We start from the raw sequence: 24,764 nt of genomic DNA on the forward strand, positions 1-24,764 counted from the left end.
TATATATATATATATATATATATATATATATATATATAACATATAAATATATATAACATAACAATTACACAACGTAACATATTGTACACAACGTAAGTGCAATATGTTATATAAACATTACTTCACCGTCCTCTCATTACATTGTTCTCGCTACATTTAAGTAACTTGGGTAATAATAAACATTTCTCAGAGCTTTGTAAATCGCGAGTGTGCCCTCGATAATGTCGCTATTACGAGACTACAAGAGACGAATGGAAAGCGCGAACGACGTTTTGTAGCCAAATATTTTTACAGAGAAAAGTCGAGCGCGAAATTACATTCAAGTCAACACACATGATCCCTCATGAGCGCGAGACAGTATTTCCTTATTTATACCGTCAGCATCCTTTTCCACTCTTCCCGCTCGTACGAAAATTATACATACAAGTGTTATGAAAAAGAACGAATATTCTACATATCTGTGCGCACAGGGGAAATGATGAGTAGATGTCGTTTATTTACAGATTTGTGTGTATGTGTGTGCACGCGCGCATACAAGAAAAAAAAGGACTAATAAATAGAAAATCTGAAATCTCAAAATCGCATAAAAATAGTGCACAGTCATGGAGAAAGAAATAAAAGAGATGTATCTTCAGATTATGACTTCTACACGAAGAACACACGGCGCGTATGCGATAGGAAAAACGGCTCGAGACCGATCGGTAGCCGTGCATTGTGTAAGAAGTGTATACCCATTGCCGTGTATATAAATTATGTAAAATTCAAGTTGGACGGGGATATTTTGGCACATGCTGGTCCATAGCTTAATGGCACTTTCACGCCACTTCTGAAAGTGGATACATCAAATAACGTATCGCGTTACACTTGACCTCCCCTAAAGCTGCTCCACTATGTCGTGATCGCTTTTGTAAGAAGACTGCTTAAAGCTACTTTTCTGAGAATGTTCTGTCCTTCGTAACTCTTTCGCGAAGTATATTATCGTTTTCTTGAGGCCTTCGGCCAGCGGGACCTTCGGCTCCCAGTTCAAATACTTCTTGGCTCTGCTGATGTCCGGTCTTCTTCTCTGCGGGTCGTCCTCGACCGCCGCGAGCTCCACTATTTCGCTGGTGGCGCCCACCAGGTCTTTTATTATACGCGCGAATTCTGAAATAAAGTTAAAACATTAAAACCTCGTGGAAGGATAGGTCGGAGGGAAATCCGTGCTACGCAACGTACGCGACGCTCACTTTCGATCGTGTGCTCCACGGGGTTCCCGATATTCACGGGTAAGGTGTAATTAGACGCCATCAACGTGACTAATCCGTCTACCAGGTCGGAGACGTATTGAAACGATCGCGTTTGCTTGCCACTACCGTAAATCGTGATCGATTCATTTTGCAGCGCCTGGAGGATGAAGTTCGACACAACGCGACCGTCGTTCATGTGCATCCTCGGCCCGAAAGTGTTGAAGATTCGCGCGACTCGGACCGAGACGCCTTCCTGTCGCATGTAAGCGTAACTCAATGTCTCGGCGACTCGTTTGCCTTCGTCGTAGCATGCCCGTGGACCTGCAATCGGTGTAATTCAATCGTAATTAGAGTGCCAATAATTCAGGAGAAAAATTCGTTTCAAAAGAGAGAAAAAAATTTCTTCGAGAGAAAAATCGTCCTTATTGCTCTGTTATTTATGAAACAAACGATGCGAAATCCTTACCAATCGGATTCACGTGACCCCAGTAGGTTTCCGCCTGCGGATGCTCGGTGGGATCTCCGTAAATTTCCGACGTGCTCGCGATCAACACTCGCGCGCCCACTCGTTTCGCAAGTCCTGAAACAACGACGAAGGATTACGTAACAATTCTATTTAAGCAATCAGTGATATCGGCGTTACTTCGTTGACAACAGTCTCATGATGCCTTTGTTTATCATTCTAAAACGTTGCATAAGTCTTTTAATTTTGGTAATTTAGGTTACCTTGTATTTTTTTTTCTAAATAGGTTTTTCCTTTATAGAAATTCTAACGCTAAGTGCCGTATTTCCAATGGCGCAGCAAGGGGACCTCTCATAAATTTACTATTTTTAAACAAAATTTCTCTTTTATACATATTTATTTCACTAACCAAATAATAAATGTTAATTTGGAACGAAGCTGAGATAAATATATGTACACAATGTTACAAATACGAAAATATTATTATACTTTTTAGTTTTCTTATTAATGTTATATTTGTGTATCAGTCGATCTAATAGAGATGCACAGATAATGGCAAGAAGTATATAAATATATGCTTACATGTATGTATTTTGAATAGTGCTATAAATTATAAACTTTCCACCACTGTATTTTTTCAACCGGACGGTCAGTAATCCTAAAATTCGTCTACAATATCTGTACATTAATCTTTAATATTATAATGGTTTTTTAAACTTAAGTATGTCAAATTAGAAGAAATTTGATGAGGTTTCTTTTCTTACATATGTACAAGTTTATAATTAAATATCTCGAAAACGATAAAGATTATTGAAATTTCTGTTACGTATTGTTAGTTCAATTGTCATATCATGTGTATATTATAGGTTTACCATGAACCTCCTTAAATAAATAAATAAACTTCATTCCTCCTCGCGCAGATATCTGTTCGAAGCGCACTTCGCGAAGAAGAAGTCACTCACCCAGCATGTTTATAGTGCCTAACGTATTCGTCTTGATCGTTTTCACGGGATTTAGCATGTAGTGCGGCGGGCTGGCCGGGCTGGCGAGATGATAGATCTCGTCGACTTCCAGATAGAGCGGCCTCACAATGTCGTGGTGCACCAGTTCAAAGTTCTCGTGACCGACCCAGTGCTCGACGTTGCGCTTTCTGCCGGTGAAAAAATTGTCGACGACTATGACTTCGTGTCCGGCCAGCATCAGACGATCGACCAGGTGAGAGCCGACGAAACCCGCGCCGCCCGTCACCAGTATTCGTTTTCGGTTCTTGTAATTCAGGAACTTCACCGTTGGGAAGTCCTTCGACACCCTGTTCTCGATCGCAGCCTCGAGGTGCTGCAGCTTGCCCTCCATCTCGCGGATGCGCATCTTCGCCTCTTCGATGTCCTTGATGTCCCCGTCGTCCTCGTCGGCATTGCCTATCTTCTGAGTCACGATGACGTTCTTATCATTTAGGCCGTCCTTATCTCTGTTTACCTTGTCCAATCTGTGGATTCGACCGCGAATGAAAGAATGTTCCTCTTCCGTGTTCACCAAAGTTTTGTAGAAGCCGAGTACTGGAAGAAGCGGGAGAAAATAATAATGTTACAAATTTATTTGCATACACGTGTTATACAGCAAACTTCTCGCAATAGTTATTATTTATAATTATAATAACAGACGCGCGCGCACGCGAGACTCCGAGAGAGAAATATGACTGACGCGGTGATAAACATTGCGCAGTTTTGCTATTAAACCGGCTTCGTTTTGTAAAAGCCGACCAAAGAATATAAACAATAAGTGTACGAGATATAATAAAAATATTTTTCCTGGATGAAAAATCATATATAGAAAAATACAAGATTAATAAGTGGAAATCTGTCGCTCGGCGTGCAGTAATGTTCAACCCGAAGTTTGAATCTTATCGTCACGTGTACGCGGGAAGTAAGGTAGGGAAAAGGGGGAGGGGGGTTACTAAATCATTATCGCTCTATTTTTAACATATAAATTTGGCATTCCGCAGTAACGATAATAATAGAATCTCGCGTTGCGCATGAACGATTATTCTCAAGACGCAGCGGTATCGCGCGGCGTTTTGCGTGCCAATCCCAAAATTGCAGAAAGGATATGAAGAATTTCAAAGTCCGCGAATTTAACGCGGAATTCGGGAGCGGAGAGTCTCTCGAGTGTCGGCGGCCGCGATTACGCGGGGATCGCGTCGCAACCCTCCCGGACACTCACCTAACAATACGCAAACCGCGAAGAGTGCAATCTGCTTCATCTTTCGCTGCGTGACAACCATGCTTTGAGTATGCACATGACTCACTTGGATTACGCTTACGTCACTGCCGCCGCGTCTTATCGCCGGAATATCGCATTGTCTCGCATATTGCGGCAGACCTGATAGCAATCGGGCTACCAGTTCGGCTACTTATTCAAAATACGGAGACGAGAGGGGACATAACCTCCAACGCACGCACCGCGACACCGTCGACACCGTGTGCCCCTAACCTGCGCTCGACGTATGGTTATTGACGTACGCGCGAGCGGATACGAGCGTCGCCATCTGGTGAGTCGCGGTCGCGCGAGAAGAGCCGGCGAAGCTGTCGTGTGTTGATAAAAAGGGAAATTAGTATTGTTCGTAATTATATTATCAATAATTTAAAAATAAAATAAAAGTAGTAAAATCTATCAAAATGTTTATAATATAAAATAATATAATATATAATAATATAAAACCTACGTAAAATTAATATTTCAAAAGATTGATTGTTACTGAGAATCTTCAATTTTACGACACAACTCTGATGAAAATATTTTGCTAAAATACTCACTCAATTGGCCACATTTCACTAATATATGCAGTTTTCAGTTTAATTCGGTAAATTTTATGACATCTAATATTTCAAAACTTCTCTTACTACTTTTCAGAATTATACTTGAATTTTCGTTATATTTCACAGCATTACATTGAATTTCATGATGAAAATTATACTTTATTTATTTTAAAACATTTATATATTTCAATAATTTTTCAATAACTTTCATTTCACTGTTCATCAAGTTCACAGTGTACCAGAATTTGAATATAAGGAAAATTAAAGTATACTGTTTAATTAAAGTATACCGTTGAAATTTACTGAATTTAATTGAAAACTGCGTACATTGACGAAATGATAATGAAATGTAGCGAATGGAGAGAGAATTTCAGTAAAATTTTCAGCGTAAAATTTCCACCCGGGGAACTCTGTCTTTTACCGACAAATTTATCGGCCGGAGGTTATTAAACAGCGAGATTCTCCCATACGTGAAATCCCATAAGACTTTAGATAAAGTCTTTAGTGTCACCTCGTCGGTGGCGTTGCCGATACGCCGGCCTTGAACGTGCGCGTGCGATACGCGCGCCGTGACCGTTCGCCGTTAACATAACCTCCAAACTGGCGCATCCGCTTCGCGCGCACGCAGGCGCAGATCCGATTTTTTGATTGATATATAAGGCTGCGGCAGTACAAAGGAAACATCTCAAGTGGTTTTCCTACAGTCACGGTGGCAGTGGCACTCGAAACATGGCAGACGTCATTGATTGTAACTTTCCTGTTTGGGGCCTGCTACCTAAAAAAGAGACGGGTGTCACTCAATTTCTCGGCAAATATCCCGAGTACGATGGCCGAGGTGTCATCATCGCGATCCTCGACTCAGGAGTGGATCCCGGAGCGCCGGGTATGCAGGTGAGGGAATCCGCGGCGTTGGTTAGAACGCCGACACGCCTCCCGAGCTCCTCGGCGAGTAACGTTTATATTATTCTCATCGTCCGCGGATCGTTTGCTTTCGAGCACGCTCTAGATCTCATCCGGAGATAAGGTCCACCTGGATCCATAAATTGCTGTCTCTCCCTCTCTCTTTCTCTCGCGTGCGTCTCAGCCGACCGCTCGCGAGCTCGCCCCGCGAACTGTCCCCGTCTCTCGCGAGATAAAGTAAAAGTCACGCTCTTTAAATTTTATGCTATGACCGTCCGTTCTTGGATTTGCGTGGGAGATCGTCACACGTCATCACTTATTTACTTTTCGAACGCCGACGAGAGCTCCCATCTGTGCGGGCTCTCTCATTTTATCTTTCCATTAATTCTATCTTATCTGCTGCAATCTTAGGCTTTGTTAAATTTAGATACTTAGAACAGAATATACTTTTATAAATCACAGTGGACAAACTGTAGAAAGAGACGTTCCCAATATGGAGACACGATATATTTGAGTCCCTTCATTCCAGGTGACTTCGGATGGGAAACCAAAAATTATCGAGAGATTCGACTGCAGCGGAGCTGGAGATGTAGACACTAGCAAAGTTGCGCAAGCACCGGATGGATACATACTTGGTCTGACTGGTCGTAAATTAAAGGCATGTTTGTGGAACATATTTCCTTGTTTGAAGAAAAGAGACTAGAAAAGATTAGAGTACAAAGTTGTATTATGTATTTTTTAAATTAATTTGTGATTGTTATTAGACTTGATACAAACATTAGATTTGCATTTCTCCCTTTTACTTGCAATTTAATATAAAATGAACATGATTAGTTACACAATATTTGTTGTACAGGTCCCATCTAATTGGAAGAATCCTAGTGGAGAGTATCATATTGGTTTAAAGAACCTGTACTCACTATACCCTTCTAAATTAAAAGAAAGAGTAGTGGCAGAACGTAAAAAACATCTCTGGGACGATGGACATAAAACGGCACTTGCGGAAGCTTCCAGACAATTACAGGTACCTACTGTAACACCTGTTGACAGCATATTGATGATCCCTTTGCTTTCAATTAAGCATTATTGGCTGTATTCTTTGTTGTTTCCAGACAAATTTATTCTTTTAACATTTTCTTTGTGATATATAAACCTGATGATCTCACTCTGTGAAAAAAAAAAAATCTTTTTTGAAACATTATTATATATTTGCTGGAAATCTCAATGGAAGCATACTTGTGAGCAAAATTATAATTAGAATTTTAGTCCATGTGATCCAAAGATAGTTGGGTATTGGTGAGCTTGTCAAACCATGCAATTAAATGAGGCCGCTGTTTCACAACACGCCACAGTGATCCGTATCTAATGCTATATTTGTATTTGGCAGATTGATCTATTGTTAAAGGCATTGATTCCATTACATAATATCTGCTTAAGCAAAACAATTATATGGATGCTGTGTATATGTGATGGCACCCTCGTTAATTTTGTAGTATTATTATTTATGGCACATGGTGCTTGATATAAATTTATTAATTTTATAGAAATAAATCACACAAATGAGAGTTTAATTCACCAGTTAAATCACCATCCAAGTGCTTACTATCTCATTAAAATAATGTATTGCTTCAGCTCTCGTCATTTGATAAGCTCGTCTCAGTGCGTGTGAAAAGTAATTGATTGATTCTCAGTGGGAAATTAATCATATTTCAACAAATAATTGTATTATGTAGGAATTTGAAAGCAAGAATTCACAATTATCGACCTTAGAGGAAAGGCTGGAGAAGGAGGAACTTGAAGCTCGCGTCGAAGTATTGAATAATATCGAGAAAAAGTATTGCGATGTAGGACCCACTTATGATTGCGTTGTTTTCCACGACGGTAATATTTGGAGGTAATCATATTGCCGAGTGCGTTGTAATCCCGAATACACGCACAACTATATCTGAGATCTAAGTTTTTCTTTCCATTACAGAGCATGTATCGACACCACCGAAGAAGGTAATCTCGAAGCTGGCGTCTTCCTCGGCGAATACTCCGTCACGAGGGATTTTGCTCCTCTCACTCAGGAGGATCAATTAAATATTAGTATTAATGTGCACGATGAGGGGAACACGTTAGAAATTGTCAGTTTATGTTGTAAGTACGGACGGGACAGAAATCTTCGACTCAAGTCTCACATAGTCAAGCATCAATTTCTCTATCGAATTCCTCTCGATTTTATTGTACCACAGCGAGCCATGGGACACATGTAGCGTCAATCGCAGCCGCGTATTTCCCGGATAATCCCGAGTTGAACGGAGTCGCGCCAGGTGCACAAATCATCTCGTTGACCGTCGGTGACGGGCGTATCGGCACGATGGAGACCGGCACGGCTGTAGTACGGGCGATGATTTACATAATGCAGCATAAGCAAAAGATCCATGTTATAAACATGAGTTACGGAGAACATGCTCACTGGTCGAACACCGGTAGGATAGGAGAATTGATGAACGAGGTCATCGACGAGTACGGTGTGATCTGGGTTGCATCTGCCGGCAATCTCGGACCGGCTCTGTGCACAATTGGTGAGTATCATCAGATTTGATTACACGGGCTGACAAGAAACATTTTTGTCAAGTGACTCTAATCAGAGTAGGAGTGTTTTTTTTTATAGATTTTCAGTTACCAACAATAATGCTGCCGGCCAAGTAGCGTCCATCGCGTCAGATTTTTATTATTTTGAATTCTTAAAATGAAATCAGCGATTTATAAGAAAAAATATATAATAAATCGCTATTATTTATCGACTAAATATTCTTGTTTATTAAAATGTCAAAATGTGACTTATTGAGAAAAAATTTAGGAAAGCCTTTTTTTTTTAATTCAAATTTAATAAAAAACTTTTATTCTTTACGTTTTATCAGCCATTTTAGAATAATATTTTTTTATTTATTTTCACATAATTTTAAGATTTTATTACGCGAAGAGAATAGAACTCACAACATTGAAATCCGACTATTTGTTCTTACTAATCTTACCAAATGTGAGAAAAATGCTTGTACAAACATTTTTGCCATTTGTGAGATGATTTTTTATTCTTTGTTAGTAAGGAGTCAATATGTAAATCAAATATTCACTTATTTTTATTACTTTATATACGACGGTTAATGATTTATTACAGATTTTTTCTTATGAATCGCTGATTCCTCGTCTTAAAATTCGAAATAATTTCAAAGCTGGACATGATGAAGCAATTTGGCCAGCAGCATTGTTTTTGTGACCGAAAATCCATAAGAATCACCTCCTCTGATTAGAGTTACTTGACAAAAATTGTTTTACCGGTCTGTGTTACTAATCCGTTCCCGTCTTTCGAAATCTACCTTATCATTTGATGTGAGATTTGCATTATTGTCAGGATCATGAGTAGTACCGTTTAAGATTCTTTTTTAATACGCAGTGAACGCGAATATCTGGAATATTTGAAAAAAATTACAGGAACTCCCCCGGATATCAGTTCAAACAGTATTATTAGCGTCGGTGCTTACGTGTCACCCGATATGATGGTAGCTGAATATTCTTTGAGAGAAAAGATGGCGGGTATGCCGTACACGTGGTCCTCCCGCGGCCCGATGATAGACGGAGGCGCGGGGGTAACCGTGTGCGCACCGGGAGGTGCTATCACCAGCGTACCGAATTTCACTCTGAGAAAGAGTCAGCTTATGAACGGTACGAGCATGGCGAGTCCGCACGTGACTGGAGCAGTGGGTGGGTATACATCGAGATTTGTATCCGTGTGTATTTCACGCACGCGCGCATATCAACTGTGAGAACGTTCTTATGTTGGACTTTTTTCTACGTTTTAGCGATTCTTATATCGGGACTTCTTGCCAAAGGTTGTCCATATTCTCCTTACAGTATCAAGAGGGCGCTTGAAAATACCGCTCTCTACGTATCCAATTTAGACCCGTTTGCCCAAGGTTCCGGCCTACTGCAAGTCGAAAGCGCATTCGATAATCTCACCTCATACTGCGATGCCCCCGAAAGGGACGTTCGATTCGCCATCAATTGTGGCGTTAATAACAGTAAGGGCATCCACATGAGAACAGGTTTTATCGATCGCCCGAAGGATTACGCGATCACCGTTGAACCGGTGTTCATGGATAGCGAAAATATAGGTAATATCTCTCACGATTCTCTTCCCTCGAATGAGCTTAGCGCTCGTGTTTTCAGATAGTAAGATAAACCTTATATAAACAGATATCTCGTATAAGCAAGCTTGTATTCACATCGGCTCTGTAAATGACTGACCACGAATGAACCTTTCAAAACTTAATCGCGGCTGTCATACAAAAAATTCGTCCCGTTTTTTCAGTCGATTCTTTATTAGAAAATCCCAGAATTCTACGAGTGTGAGATCACACAATTACCGGAAAGATAGAAGGTATCATTTTAAAGTTTCGGGAGAAAACTGTTTTTTCTTCATTTTTTCGCTGATTTCTTCGGTTTTGTTCTAAGGTTACAAAAATTCGTTTGGGAAAATTCATGTGTTCGGCTAAAACTTGTCACATTTATTTTTTTCCTAAAGAAGGTAAAAAACCAAAAAATTCGCGGAAAAAGTGAAATTCATTGAATGATTATATTTTAAAATAAATAAATGTTGTCTGTACATGTTGATTATAAAACGGGACCAACTTTTGCATTAACCTAACATTTTATTTTAATTTTCACGTGGGAGGATATGATATATAAATATAGGTGTTTCACATCTAACAACGTATATATTATATTCGCACAAAAATTAAAATAGTATATCGCTACAACAGCCTTAATCAGACTTTGAAAAGTCCGTTTTATCTCTTTATGGTTTGTATAAATTTGCATCTTCTTGCAGATCCGTCGCGCAAAATCGACTTTAATCTGAAGTTGACGCTTGTGTGTGGCGCTTCGTGGGTCCAATTTCCGACGCATCTAGACTTGATGCACATGCCTCGTGCTTTTGCCATCAGAGTTGAAGCTTCTAACTTATCAGAAGGTGTTCATGCGACTAAGTGAGGGATATTCTTTTCGAGTAATGCTACATGAACAGTTTAAAAGAGACAATTTGTGAGCTCGTATTTGCGATTTTCAGTGTGCGAGCGTATGATGTATCCAATATCGCGAAAGGTCCAGTATTCCAAATTCCGGTGACGGTTGTTCAACCGATGACGCTACCGAAGACTGCGCTTTTGCCGGATTTAACGTATACAAATATCTTATTTAAGCCTAATACAATTCAGCGTCATTTCATTCTTGTGCCGGAAGATGCTACTTGGGCAGGTAAGTTATATCTTGTCACGAATCTTGCCCCGATTCAAAGATATCAATGATTACTGTCGCGCTCATATCATATTCTTATTCGTCTTCAACTAGTTTTGCGATTAAGGAGCACGGAAAAGGATAAGACTGGTAGATTCGTGATTCACACTATTCAACTGAAACCTCGAATGTCCTGCAAAACTCTCGAGGTTAACAGAATTATCAGCGTTACATCTCAGTCGGAAACTGTTCAACCATTTGCTGTCCAGGTTATTATCATATTTGATATCATTTATTTACCCATTTTATTACCATAAGTATTTTAGCGCAGTTTCGTGTGTATGTTTGTATATTTTTACGTAGATGTGTTTCATTCTTTTAGGGTGGATTAATTTTAGAAGTGGTTATCGCGAAATATTGGGCAAACCTGGGTGACATGTTTATTGATTATTCCATCGAATTCCATGGGATCCATATGATAAATGGCAATCTTACGATGCAATCCGGAGATGGAATAAACCGTATTGAATTACGTAGTTCTCTTAGAAACGAAGAGGTTGTACCTAGCATTTCTCTGAAGTCAACTGTTCAAATTTTGAAGTGAGTGCGCATCTCTGTACCAATTTATTCTTTCTACGATAACGATTACATGTGATTTGCTCAATTAACTGCGTAATATTACAGGCCTAATGAATCGAAAATCGCTCCTTTACGAGCGCGTGATATCATCCCACCATCACGGCAAATATACGAGTTGCAATTAACATACACATTCCACTCGGCAAAAGCAACTGAGGTCACGCCGAACGCTGCATTGCTCAGTGATCTGTTGTATGAAAGTGAATATGAAAGTCAAATGTGGATGATTTACGACAGCAACAAACAATTGATTTGTTGCGGAGATGCATATCCATCTAAGGTAAGTTTCTCAGTTTGAACGCGCTTATTTGACTGATGACTATTAGACTGATGTTGTGACAGTTTATCTCTCGGAGTTTTATAATTTTCTTTTAGTCATATAATCGTACAATACAATAGAAAGAATATATACAAGATGAGGCAATAATTGTTACCACCTTGAATGATACTGTGAGAATAAAAGAAAAATTTACCCAACAGGAATTACATGGTAATTAGATCGATCATATAAGACGATCACTTCTGTGCTATATAATTTCTGTTAAATTTTTCTTTTGCGCAATTTCAAAGATATTCAAAATAGTTATTGTCTCACCCTGTGTATTCACGAGTGAAATTCGATCTACTACGGTCTTGTCAAACGCATAAAAATAATATCATTCTGTTACAGTATACGATTCAAAAGTTAGAAAAAGGAGATTACACTTTGAAGATGCATATACGTCACGAAAAGAGAGATCTGCTGGAAAAATTGACGGACATGCCGTTACTTCTGAGTCAAAAGCTAGGCACGCCGATTAATCTGGATATTTACGCCAGTCAGTCGCAGGCTATTATCGGCGGAAAGAAGATGGTAGCTGCGTCTGTTCCACCTGGTCATATCCTCCCCTTGTATATCGCTCCGATGTCTAACGAAAGCAAGTAAGTATATTTGCGTGTCTATCTACACGCGACCCGTTTCTCATTATTCATTATCTCGGTAAATGCCTGATAGGTTAATGGAGCTTGGTATATTTCAAATTTATTGCTGTCGTAACAATAGATACAACTGAATATCGACTGTATGCGTATATTATACAGAGTGAGGAAAAAGTATAGAAACCTTGAAAAATCTCGAGAAATATGAGTTTTGCAGAAAAGTGTTTCGGATAAAAGTTGTAGGGTTTAACAGGATCTATTTACTGATCCGTTTGATCTTTATTGGTTTTATCAATTTGATCTTTATTGATCTTATCAGTTTGATCTTGGATGGCATCACCATATTCTATCTCAGGAAATTTTTAACCAAAGGAAGCTCTATTATAGTGTTCTGAAAACGTCTTAACAAGGGCAACAAGAATATGGAATAAAAAATAAGAGATCACATTTAACAAATTCAACTTGTCGACGCCATCCAAGGTCAAACTGATAAGATCGATGAATAGATCTTTTTAAACCCTGCAACTTTTATCGGAAATACTTTTCTGTAAAACTTATATTTTTCGGGATTTCTCTTTTCTATATTCTCTTTTCTCTCACCCTGTATATATTCCACGTCATATATATTAAATACATGATATTCTCTCATCAGAGATTTATCACTTATTGATCTGCACCATCAAGTAACGTCTGCATCACTCGTTTCATTGGACTAATTATACGATTGAGAGATATTGTGTATAAAATTTCGTATTTTTTCTTATTTGTACAAAAAGTCTGGTATACCTCCTTGGTAATCGTATGTATGAGTCTTAAGTGGATATTGTAGCATAGTACGCTTTGATTGGATGTAAGGTATTGTTTGATTTTTCATAAGTAGTTTTTGGTTTTAGTCGACTGCCGATCTAAATTTTTTAATAATGATAATAATAATAATAATAATACTATTCCTGGTTGATGTGTTCGCGAACGCGTTTTCGTATACGAACAAATATACGAGTTATCTCCAAATTGATGCCGCAACGTTTTCACACTTTCTTTGGCCAATTTGGAACCCATCTTTCTTTAGCAGAGATTTTGTTGAAAGTTGCTGCTGCTGGAATAACATTATGTTCCATGCATTGTAAAACTTAAGCCCTGAAGAAGATTTTTCTCAATTACACATGAAAAAAGCGAAATAACAGGTTGATATGCTTCTATTAAAGAAATATCGAAACCAAATTGTTTAAAGAATAAAACTAAATCTTTAAAATAAATCTTGTCACATTAATTTAGAGATACCATGTATAGTAATACATACGTTGGTTGTCGCTGTAAAGTGCTACTAAGGTAATCTTCTTTTTTTCCATCTTACATTGCAGCACTGAAAACAAGTGAGTTTATAATACAATTTCTACATATATTTCGCATTTGACCGCATTAAATCGAATTAAGGACACTACTCGCTGCCCAATCAATTAGATCGACACATTTTTATGTGCATGTGGATCACGCTTGTCCTTAATTAAGATGGCATACTGCGAGAACAGCTATCTTGGACAACTTTTTATTTATTTTATTTTTTATCTCTGTTTAGAAAAGCATTCATTCACGCAAAGAAAAAACAAATTTAATATATATTTACAAGAAATTCGCTTACGGTAATACATGCTTCTGCTTTCTTTCTTTTTGCTGCCATTACCTTCTATCAATTTTTCAGAAATTATATCCGTGCGCATTCGTACAATTGCTTTTGAGTTTTATTATTTTCAACTACCCGTGAATATTTTGTTCTACACAGAATTAATTAATTCTTTTCGTTTCCTTGCACACATGCTTCATTGCTCTCAATTGTATTGCGATGCAGTATATTGATGCACTTAATACGAAAATAAGCTGTATTATGTGTGTAGATTTTTTTACGCTGGAACATCATATTCGTTGGTGCATTATGGCTGTTACATTCTTCTTACACCGGCGCTGAACTGATTGTTCTATTCTGTTTAGCTTTCAGGCATATATATAATGCTAAAGTTATAAAGAAGATAATAGAGCTGCACAGTTTATCATTAAAAACACAATTTTTCAATCCACCGAAGAACATAAAAAAATTTTTCTTTTTTTTTTGCAAAGAATATCCAAAGGCGCTACCCTCGGTAGTTATCTTCAAGGTACATTGACTTTCTGTAAAGATGATATCGGAAAGAAGGTGGATAGCCATTTATTCAAATACATCTTGTCCGAGCCCGCCAAGAAAAACAGCAACACCACTACCAAGTCCGAGAAAGAGAAAACTATGACGAAATGGGATGAGTACAATGAGGCGCTGAGAGATCTCAAGTGCAATTGGCTCGCGAAACTCGGTAATCTAACACACTTATAAGATACATAGAGATATTTAAATACAGTAAAACATGTATATATATATATATATATACGTGGATTAATTTTCACTATATCATAAATATTTTCTTCCTTTTTTTCCGGTTTATATCAATAGCGCCGTCTATAAGTAAGTTGGGTTGAGTGAAAAATGAACCTTTATGTATATCTCGCGCTCCCTTCCATACAAAGAAACGTATGATCTAACGTACGTTATACACGTGCATCATACCTTGGAGCATGTATTTGCGACTTTTGCGTATATAATTACCCACATACTTCCGTATGAATCAAATAATACGCACATGTGTGTGGTGTTACGATGTTTGCATTCTCTCCGTTACGTTTGACGAACCAACTGTTGTTATTGGTAACACACCCGACTTTTCTGACTAACTTGTGGTTCAAACTTAAACTGATGATAATACAAAAATTGTGCTTCTTTATTCGTGATTAATCATTGACGGTTTTGTAGTAGGAGGAACTTTAAAAATATAATGATTAGTCATGAATAGGAAAACACAAGTTTTACATTATTATCAGGTTAAACCCAAATCACAAGTTAGCCAGAAAATGACCGGCTCGCTGATTTCTGTCGATCGTTATCATCCATGTAAGTGACTGCGGCAAAAGTATTTGCATTTACGCTAACATGTGGGTTTCTTGATGACAGAACCCGGCGAGTATGCCAATTTGTTGTATGGCGAGTTGAAGAACATCTTCTCGGACCACCTGCCCGTCCACACCGCTATGCTGACGTCTTTGGATTCTCCCGAGGCGCGCAGACACGTGCCGCACGATGACCTCTCGGAGAACGCAATCGCACTCGCCAATCAAATAATAACAGTCGCCGACGCTGTAATCACAAATATCGATCAGGACAAGTTATTGGCATACTTCGGCCTGAAGAGCGACCAGCGTCCCGACGCAGCTAAAATCAAGGCCACGATGGAGAAGCAAAAGAACAGCTTGATCGAGGTGTTAGTGAAGAAGGGGTGCGCACTGGCCCGGTTGTACGTACACGGTACGAAGACCGGAGAGGAGGGGTCCTACGGACATTTGCTCGAAAGCGTCACGCATCATTGGCAAGAAGTGCAAAAGTTCGCGGAGCCTACTGACAACAAGGTAGATGTAATTCCATTGCTATATTACTTAAAGTCCAAATGGATGGAAGAACATAAGTTTACTTAAAGCTGGCGAGAATAAGAATTTCTTTCACGAAACTCCGATTAATCTCTGATCAATTGGTCAATTAGCTGGATGATCAACGTGATTGGTCAATTCCCTTGAGTTAGTCGTCGATTGAATTAATCAGAGCTTGATAAAAGTCACCCCGACTGCTCGTTCCTACCAACGTTAATTAAACTTTAACTTGAGTTTAAGGCCCGTATTCTGAACTCACTTATGTCACTTTTATTGACAAATCACTATTCTCACTTTTATCGATAAAAATATTTTAAATGTGGTTTTTAGTCAATCAGGTGGTTTCTATGCCACTTTTGGAGGCACTTTTATCAGTAAAAATGAGTTGAGAATATGGACTCAACTCTTTGTCTGAAAATAATTCAAACACAGGTTAAAGGCCTTATCAGAATTGCCGACTTATAATTTTAAGATAATGCCATAAATCTTTGTCTAAATTACCATTTTTTACTTTGCAATAATTAATAATAAGAATAATAATAGTTTTAATAATAATTTTGGTCTCTTGCTCAGGTTATCATTCTATCTTTGTGGCATGCCCACGTCAATAATCACTATGGACGTTATTTGAAATTACTGACGCGCTATTACGAGGAGAAGCCGTTGAAGGAGGTTGACGAGAAGTGTATCGAGATCGCGAGGATCCTGGGATGGGAACATTGGTCGCGTCTCATCACGACGAGTATACCGACCCGTTACCCGACTACTTACAGATCATTTTGATCACTGGTAAGTGCGATACCTCAAAATGCGTTGGAGTGATTTCCGCTTCCAACAATTAAGAGGGTTTCAATCGAGAAGAGAGCAAAGTTTTCTACACGATGTTATGTATCAGCATGTCCAATGTATTCTCTTGTTACTTTCAGATTTGATGAGGCCGGTGTGTTATGTGGCCGTGAGATAAAACAAGAACAATCGCGAATACCGTTTCCAACGTATCTTTGTAATAACAGTGTCGAGCCGAGTCGGGTGTAATATATATATGCGTTTAGATAAATATTAGTTTATTACAATTATAATAAACTAATAATTTAGAAATTTTGCCGAAACTGATTTGAACAGTCATATGCGTATGTGCTGTGTGATATAATTTGCATGGAAATTGAATATCGGTATCGATCGAAATTTATTGATTCACGAGAGACAAATATAATATAAGCAATAACAACATGAAATGTGTCTCATTCGCCAAATGCACTGTCAATATCGCGATGGTGAAAACATCAACGACAGGCAGTCTCCGATTCGAACGAGTACTTAGTCGGTAACCCGTTACTTCCCAACATTGCCGATTTCAATGAATAATTTTATCTAACTGTCGGATTAACCGAACCTCATGAGCACATGTATCGCACTTAGTCCCATTCTTTGGTTATAACGTCGAATCTACGTCACTAAACTCAAGTTGTCCAGCTTTATTTTTATGATAAATTATATGTAAATATATATATCTGCGTATTTTATTTTTACGCCGACAAGATGTAGTTTATTCCATTGATGTATGTTGTTTCTGGTGTACCAAGCAGCTCATGACGCGAGACAAATCCCGAACGGACTATTTATTAGTTTTTGCGTATGCGTCTCATCGGGGATAAGATGGATGCAATGTCAGTTGCGCACAGACATTTTTATATCTTATTACATAATCGACGAAACATAATACCCTGTGCAGAGCAATGTACATATTGGAGAATAAATTTGGTGTATCAGCCGCATTAGAACGAAGAAGAGAGGTTCGCTTTCAGTCGACATTTTCACACAAGTATGACGTCTGCGTCACGCTTAAAAGATCAGAACGGTCCATATCGACGATCGATATTGTCATCGCGATCAAGTGAGGACAACACGCTACGAGAGAACAAAAATTAACCGAATAAAACGTGTTTTACTAGGAATTACGAATATGAAATAACAATTGTAATCGTTAGATCTGAGAGGATAATTACGGAATGAAGGCCGAGCTCGAAAAGCATTGTATGGTAAGGAAATTGTATTGTTTTTATCAATATTGCGCGATCATCTAAGTAATAAAAATCTTAAACAAGTTGTTGGGATGTCGTCAATTATAATTCCATTGATTATCGCAGCAGTTCTTGCTGTTCAACTGTTCTCCTATGACGATGGCCTGCGACGCAGCCTGAAGGAACTGTCACGAAGTCTCGGCGTCAAAAATGTCTTGATCGCACGTATTTGGAAATGTATTTTCGCAACAACAAAATTGACAAGTGATGCGCACAAATTAAAGGACACTCTCGCGATTATGGCTTTACCGCCACTGTTTAGCTGCCATTTCCCGACATACGTGAAAGACTGCTCCAATAATGAAGTGGACGTGTTCTGGTATCATCCCGAATTTACACAGAGTCGTTACCCACCGGGGCAAGAAAGTAATTATATATTACGGTGTACACATGTATATATCATTAGTACATATATTTCAGCGGCCTGTACAGATGAAATATATCGTTAATGTATATTTCTCGGTGTGCTCGCACAATCCTCCAGTAAGCAATGCCTGTACACTTATATGTTTGCTTGTGGCAGTACGAATATCGAGGGAACACTTATTGATTTATGATGTGGAGAAATGCCCAAGATTAAATGTCATTGTCGCAGAAGCCATGATAGAGGGTAATGAGACACATGCATGGCTCATTGAGAAGAAACTTATATCGAATCCCTATCTGAGCACGGAGGAGGCGTTGAAGTATGGTGGGAAAAGTTTAGACACACTGAAAGAATGGGTATGACCATTGTACACTTGAAGCAAATTATATTTTGTATTTTCGATCATTATTATTCAGAAATTTCTCGCCTCGCTCGGTTCCCATCTGTACAAGAGAAGTTCTCTCAATAAACAGGAAGGAGGGGAAGAGAGGGGAATATATTCTATTCTATATTTGAGTACTTATATATATATATATATATACACATGTGATACTTTTGCTGTAGAAGTTCAAAATTTTCCTCGAGGAGATAGGGACGAGTTTGTGCAAAAATATAAATGCATTTCTGCACGAATGGTATAAAGCCCCGGAATCTCACATTTTATTTATGCTGCTCATCACGTGCGGACGTACCATATTGCTTATATTTCAAGATACATACAAGGTGAATATTCGACCGGTGGCGAAAAGTGGCGGGGGAAAGTAGCGAGGATATGATCGGGACGAATCGTTTATCCGTAGGTCACGCTGTTCGATTCGCACAGTCACAGCACCGTTAACAACGCAAATCGTGGATTAGCCATCGCTCAGGTGAGTGAGCGAGTTCAGCTAGACGTCAAAGAGCATAACGAGTAAGTACGAATTACTCTTTCTCCCTCTCTCTCCTTCTAATAAAATACATATGACGCAGGCTCCCATCGATAAATTGGAATCATTGTGCGACTGGTATACTCAGGATGTATTAAAAAATTGCTACAATATACAGGCTAATAAGTACGAATTAGCTTTCTTATATTCCTGCGGACACTCGTGCGAATGCCACAGCTGTTACAAAGTATAACCGCATCCGTCTATATTTCTTTTCTTCTCGAACTGGCCATAAAGAGAGAATTACAAAGAAAACTTATTCTTTACGTAGATGCACCATGCCGAAGCCCGCAATAGTCGACGATGTTATCATCACCGTGCCTGCCTATGTCGTTAGCGGAGCTCTCTATTTAAACGCATACAACTGTAATACACAGGAAATACAGTATACACTCATCCCTTGCAGTTCATCTGTCTTTGAACAAACCGAGCGTGCGTGTGCTGATTAAGACCGATGTATTTATTTACATTATGTACAATTGATCTCTCTAAGGCTAGTTAAAACGCTTCATTGTTTACACAATGCTGAAACTATTAGGGAAATAATTTGATTTATCTTCGAGAAAAGAAACAACATCGAACTTCAAACAGAGAGTGTCCCGTAAAACACACACACCGTATAGATATTTCTCTAATGAGTGAGTTTAGCATTGCGCAAACATATCCCACTGGCGATATGTCGACTACGTCGTATTAGTAAGCTTAATACTAATCCGTATCTGTTGAGATTTACTCCCTTCGGTTATGTTGTCTGTCCCTTTCTCTCTTTCTCTCTCCGTCTCTTTCATTATGCTTATAAAATATAATCAAAGACGCGTGGACGATACAATTTTACTCGAAAGTAGTTTCGTTTTACACCCTCGTAACATTGTATGTATAAGTAGCTACAATATTTTGATTTCTCTTAACAATTAACTTTCAATTCGCGTTAATGTAATTTGTTTTTTTTTTTACACACCTGCATGATTTCCACGTATCTCGTATAAAGAAAATCATTCGCATGGATCGTGGAGACAAATATACGTCGCTAAATTCGCATGATAATGATTTAAATAAGGGAATAATCAAACGTCGCGAAGTAACCATGACAAACTCGATAAGAGAATCAAATCTGTTTATGCCATAATTATAAGTAACGTCTTTATGTACTATCAATTCAACAAATAAACGCAGTTAATTATGTCGTACGATTACACACAAGTGAAGAATTTATCGTTCGAATTTATAAAAACAGAAACTTAAATTTTTACATCACTTAGTAATGATAAAGTTTCAAAAAGCATACTACAAATATATCATTATTTTTTAATGAACAAAAATTTCGTTTTTTGTTCTGCCACCGGATTGAGTATAAAAGATAAGTATAACGGTGCCAAGATATTGTATAATGTCTAAAATACAAATTTCTTTCTCTTTTTATTCCCGTGTATATTTTACAAGTATATTTATGTGTTGTATGTGTGTGTATGTGTATGTGTATATAGTGAAATATTGTAGAATTTATTTAATAACAATTCTCAACAACGTAATTTTTAGAAATTACTATCTACACGAACATATAAACTATACCCCCCCCCCCCTTCCTCTTGCAATTTCGTCTGCAATGCTGCACATTATCTTGAAAGAAGAAGATTCTTTTTTCTTGATTGATCTATGAACTGCTTGCGTGTACCAACGTTAGTTGAGCAACTTTTTGCCGTGTTCTCATTTGTAAAGGAACGTCTTACATGTCGTATTACTTTGTACAATATGATCAATCACAAGGCAATACTCGTTTTCTTCTTCGAAGATAAATCAAAGATCGCGGTTTAAGTTATCTTAAAGATAATAATTTATTATCTATAAGATAACTTAAGTTATCTTACAGATAATAATTTTGCATATCCTACGTGGTTAGTCCTTACACAAATAGAACTCGGTACAAGTAAATAGCGCTATTACTTTTTAAGGAAACACTCAAAAGATATCTCTCTTTCTCTCTCTCTCTCTCTCTCTCTTTCTCTCTCTCTCTCTCTCAATCTCTCTCTTTACATATTTCAGCAAATAAAACATTATCTATCGAAGCGGTATATTGTACATTGTTCGACAATGCATATTACAAGGAAGCTATACATTATATACTATGAGTCATTATACTGTTACACAACGATTTTACTCAGAAAACGTTGAGCACAATAAACCCGCGTGAAATCATGTACTATAAAAGTAGAATGATTTCGCGTTACTGAAAAAATGTCCAATGAAACACATTTGGAGAATATACGTTCCGTATATCGAATAAATAAAGTTACTGTGTAAGATCGTTCAAAATTTATCATAAAGAAAAAAAAATAACGTTAGAGAGATTGACGGACTCGGGGTTGCGCCCATTCTACGAAATCATCGATTAAAACTGGCCAGGCACCCTCTTCGTCATAATTACTCATGTCTGGATTAATCATAAGTGCAAAGTCTAACAATAAGTTCCACGTGTCTTTCGGAATCGATCTCTTGTGATGTTCCTGAAAAGCATCAATGATTAAGAAAGGAAAAGAGAAAGAAAACCGAATGATTTTACACATGTAAAGGATAAATTAGGAGAAATAAAACTACAGATCCCTTACTTGTAGGAATTGACACCATAATTGGAGAAATTTAAATTTATCGTCTAATACAATGTTCCAATAAGCGATTGCCATGTCCAGATCCAAACCTTTCTGTCCTGTGTTCTTTGCATAATTAAATGTAAAATGATAGAAATCTTTGAATTTCTGAGGATCCCTCAATTCATTTTCTAAGCTACATAAACGCGCCTTCAGCTTGTCTATATTATCCACGCTAAAAGGGAAAATAAAAAATAACTATAGGAACTATTAAGATTGTGCCTTGCGACAAGAGATAAGATAGATATGGGAATTAACGATATAATTATGGATACAATCATGTGAACAGGACATAGAGATATTTTTGTATTTACCCCAAGTCCACCATTCCATTCATGAACTCATCTTTTGTGAATTCACACTGTGTTTCAGCACGAAATTTCCATGCAATGATTAAAACTAGCTTACTCTCAGGACTTAGACCCAAATCATCCAGAAATTTCATAATACCATCCGCTGTAATTTTATTGGGCTCACTTGGATCTGCAAGTATTATTATTATGTCAGATATTTATCTCTCCTAATATTCAATAGAAATAATATAAAAACTACTCAACTAGCGACCCTATTTAGCAAATTACTTTTATAATGATAAATTCTCATATTACATCAATAATTATAGTGACACTACCTTGGTATCTGCTGTACAATATTTCCAGTTTCTTCTTATCTACAGAATTTTTAGGTTCTTTGCAATAAGCTTCTGGGTTTTGGAAGTAGTTGTCGCTCGCCAGATCCAGCTTCCAGTCATTTTGTGCCAGGCAATATATTGCGGTTTGTTCTCCAGTTTGTGTAAATGTTATAAATTTTTTCACCTTGTCCCTTTGTGAAAATTTTAATTTTTGCTGCAATTCAAACAAAGAGGAAATGTTATATACGCTTCGCAAGTTTATTTAATTACATTGCTAATGGGATGTCTATAAAAGTACAAACAGAGTGTGTCAGGAAGCAAGAATATTTGGCTAAGAAGATGGTAGAGAAACTTATAGCAAAATACATCTAGCGAGAGGAGAAAAAACGGAAAAGGTCAAAGCAGTATTTCAGACCGCCCCGTCACTCCTCTGATGACAGGTCTGATATATTTAGCGCGAAGAAAAGCCAGAATAACATTATACACGAAGATAGGTTATTATTTTAACTTTAAAACAAAACGACGAAACGGAAGATTATATTTGACTGTCTGATAACGCGGCATAGGCATAATCTTATCGTTGTACAAATATCTGTTTCCCAAATGCTTACCATTTTCCAGCTAATTTTAGGCCCCCGAAAGCCAAAATATTATTCCCCTCGCACTACACTTGACACGAACATGCGCATGTTCTGTGAACGTCTCAAGCAGAGATGGACGGTGATCGACCGATGAATCGATGTTCGATTCTTATTTTGTTAATAAATCGATCATCTCTTCTCGATGTTTCAGAGTTACATAATGCATAAAATTCTGTTTTTCCGACAAACTTTTTGCAACTTTTTGCAACGATGCAAAGAATATAAACAAATATGTCCTTTGCAAGGAAAGAAGAGAACGTTTGACTTGTTAAAAAAAAATTTTAATTTATATTCAAGTGTTCCTCTTAATAAGATTTAAAGTATTCGAAATATCAATTATTTCAATTTAGAGCAGTTGTGTAATTAATATACTGAAATATACGATTGAAATTTAATCATTTGCTATTTTTCATTTAATTTGATGTATCATAGCGGAAAACAAGAAAAGCATTAAATACAATTGAAAAATAAAGACTTCAAATTTCTTAATGTTTTTTAAACTATCTAATTATCATTATTTTCGTCGAAATTACAGTCCGTTGAGTTTCATGTATTTTTCATAAAGTTAAAGGGCGTCTGATCCTCCGTTGTGTAATATTACTTGGAAATGAAGGTACGACCCCATTATTGAGTCATATCACGATCTCAATTCTTTGTTAAGCGGCGACTCGTAGTGGTGATTTTGGAACTAAAGTCGAAGTCAGGGGGTCGATTGTGTGTCTTAAAACGTAATAAGAATGACAAAAGTAAACGAATTTACTCATTTTATTCACTTTTGTAATTGTCACTACGTTTTGATATATACAATCGACCACTTATTGCGTATCCAATCCAGACCCGTTATTTTTAAAGCCAAATATCGGGCCTAAGTCCTTCATATTCCAAGTAGTACTACTCAAAGCATATCAGACGTCCTTCTGTTCCGCCACAAAAAACAAGCGAAATTCAACGAGCTGCAACTTTGACAAAAATAATGATAATGAGATTATTAAAAAATTATTTTAAAGTTTAAAGTTTCTACTTTTTAATCATATTAAATTCATAATGCTCCTCTTGTTTCTCACTAAGATACATCGAGTTAAATAAGAAATAGATGACCTATTAAATTTCAACATCTTTTAGTTGAGTTTTACATTGGAAAGTTACTTTTGTTAAAAATTCAATTAATATATTTGAAAGAGGAAACTGTAAGCTCCTTATTCATGCTTTATAAATGCTATACAACGATTTGTTCATCTTCTATGTGCGATTAAATTCAAAAGGGTCATTTTTATTCAATGTTGAGTAACTCGCTGAAAAAAAATCATACAGAAATCTGCATACGCACAAATTAAAGAACAAAGTCCGTTCTTTAAAATAGTATAAACGTTATTTGTTAAAACAATATTTTGTTTAAACAACGTGACTTGACAAACATACGCTTCATGAAAAATTAGTTTACATTTGACGTATCTCTATTTATATTTATGCAGCATCGTAAATAAATAGTTAACTTTATGTTCTAATACATATTTGAGAAAGAATAAAGATTTTAAGCTACAAAATGCTTGAATCATCTCATTATCACTATTTTCCCGAAATTTACATCCAATTAAATTTTGCCTTTTTTCACAATGGGGCAAAGTGAATGTTTATTTTCGTGCATAATAAAATATGCAGTTGGTAAATAATTTCTATTCGTGACGCACGAAATTATAACGCAGCATTAATCATTGCCGCGTCCCCTTTATCTT

At 37.4% G+C, this 24,764-nt stretch overlaps 4 protein-coding genes across 7 annotated transcripts; 2 read left to right on the forward strand and 2 right to left on the reverse strand.

Annotated features, from left to right (window-relative positions):
- Positions 1–476: 476 nt before the first annotated feature.
- Positions 477–4,202, reverse strand: LOC106745677 (UDP-glucuronic acid decarboxylase 1). Its single transcript, XM_014621493.1, has 5 exons — positions 3,910–4,202; positions 2,652–3,245; positions 1,693–1,806; positions 1,227–1,547; positions 477–1,143 (listed from the first exon to the last, which is right to left on the reverse strand). Exons 1-5 carry the CDS (start codon positions 3,968–3,970, stop codon positions 875–877), a joined length of 1,359 nt encoding a protein of 452 aa, XP_014476979.1. The 5' UTR covers positions 3,971–4,202; the 3' UTR covers positions 477–874.
- A 1,007-nt stretch (positions 4,203–5,209) lies between these two features.
- Positions 5,210–17,849, forward strand: LOC106745676 (tripeptidyl-peptidase 2). Of its 4 annotated transcripts, XM_014621488.1 has the most exons (20): positions 5,210–5,396; positions 5,935–6,063; positions 6,262–6,429; positions 7,139–7,299; positions 7,381–7,544; positions 7,640–7,972; positions 8,883–9,152; positions 9,251–9,562; positions 10,279–10,435; positions 10,516–10,703; positions 10,797–10,951; positions 11,065–11,282; positions 11,367–11,601; positions 11,992–12,242; positions 13,601–13,612; positions 14,352–14,581; positions 14,719–14,730; positions 15,274–15,725; positions 16,317–16,532; positions 16,670–17,849. In XM_014621488.1, exons 1-19 carry the CDS (start codon positions 5,235–5,237, stop codon positions 16,524–16,526), a joined length of 3,819 nt encoding a protein of 1,272 aa, XP_014476974.1. In that variant the 5' UTR covers positions 5,210–5,234; the 3' UTR covers positions 16,527–16,532; positions 16,670–17,849. The 4 variants fall into 4 exon arrangements, with proteins under 4 accessions (XP_014476974.1, XP_014476975.1, XP_014476977.1 ...); XM_014621489.1 differs by lacking the exon at positions 14,719–14,730; XM_014621491.1 differs by lacking the exon at positions 13,601–13,612.
- LOC106745679 lies at positions 17,844–20,584 on the forward strand. Its single transcript, XM_014621495.1, has 5 exons — positions 17,844–18,190; positions 18,309–18,547; positions 18,756–18,914; positions 18,992–19,060; positions 19,161–20,584. The coding sequence occupies exons 1-5, from the start codon at positions 17,857–17,859 to the stop codon at positions 19,308–19,310; spliced, it is 951 nt and encodes a 316-aa protein (XP_014476981.1). The 5' UTR covers positions 17,844–17,856; the 3' UTR covers positions 19,311–20,584.
- Positions 20,582–23,095, reverse strand: LOC106745678 (DCN1-like protein 1). Its single transcript, XM_014621494.1, has 5 exons — positions 23,002–23,095; positions 22,391–22,604; positions 22,074–22,242; positions 21,721–21,934; positions 20,582–21,618 (listed from the first exon to the last, which is right to left on the reverse strand). The coding sequence occupies exons 1-5, from the start codon at positions 23,002–23,004 to the stop codon at positions 21,454–21,456; spliced, it is 765 nt and encodes a 254-aa protein (XP_014476980.1). The 5' UTR covers positions 23,005–23,095; the 3' UTR covers positions 20,582–21,453.
- Between the last annotated feature and the right edge of the window lie 1,669 nt (positions 23,096–24,764).

The sequence above is a fragment of the Dinoponera quadriceps genome, unplaced genomic scaffold, assembly GCF_001313825.1.
Source record: "Dinoponera quadriceps isolate SergipeBrazil2010 unplaced genomic scaffold, ASM131382v1 scaffold1441, whole genome shotgun sequence".
NCBI classification, from domain to species: Eukaryota; Metazoa; Arthropoda; class Insecta; order Hymenoptera; family Formicidae; genus Dinoponera; species Dinoponera quadriceps.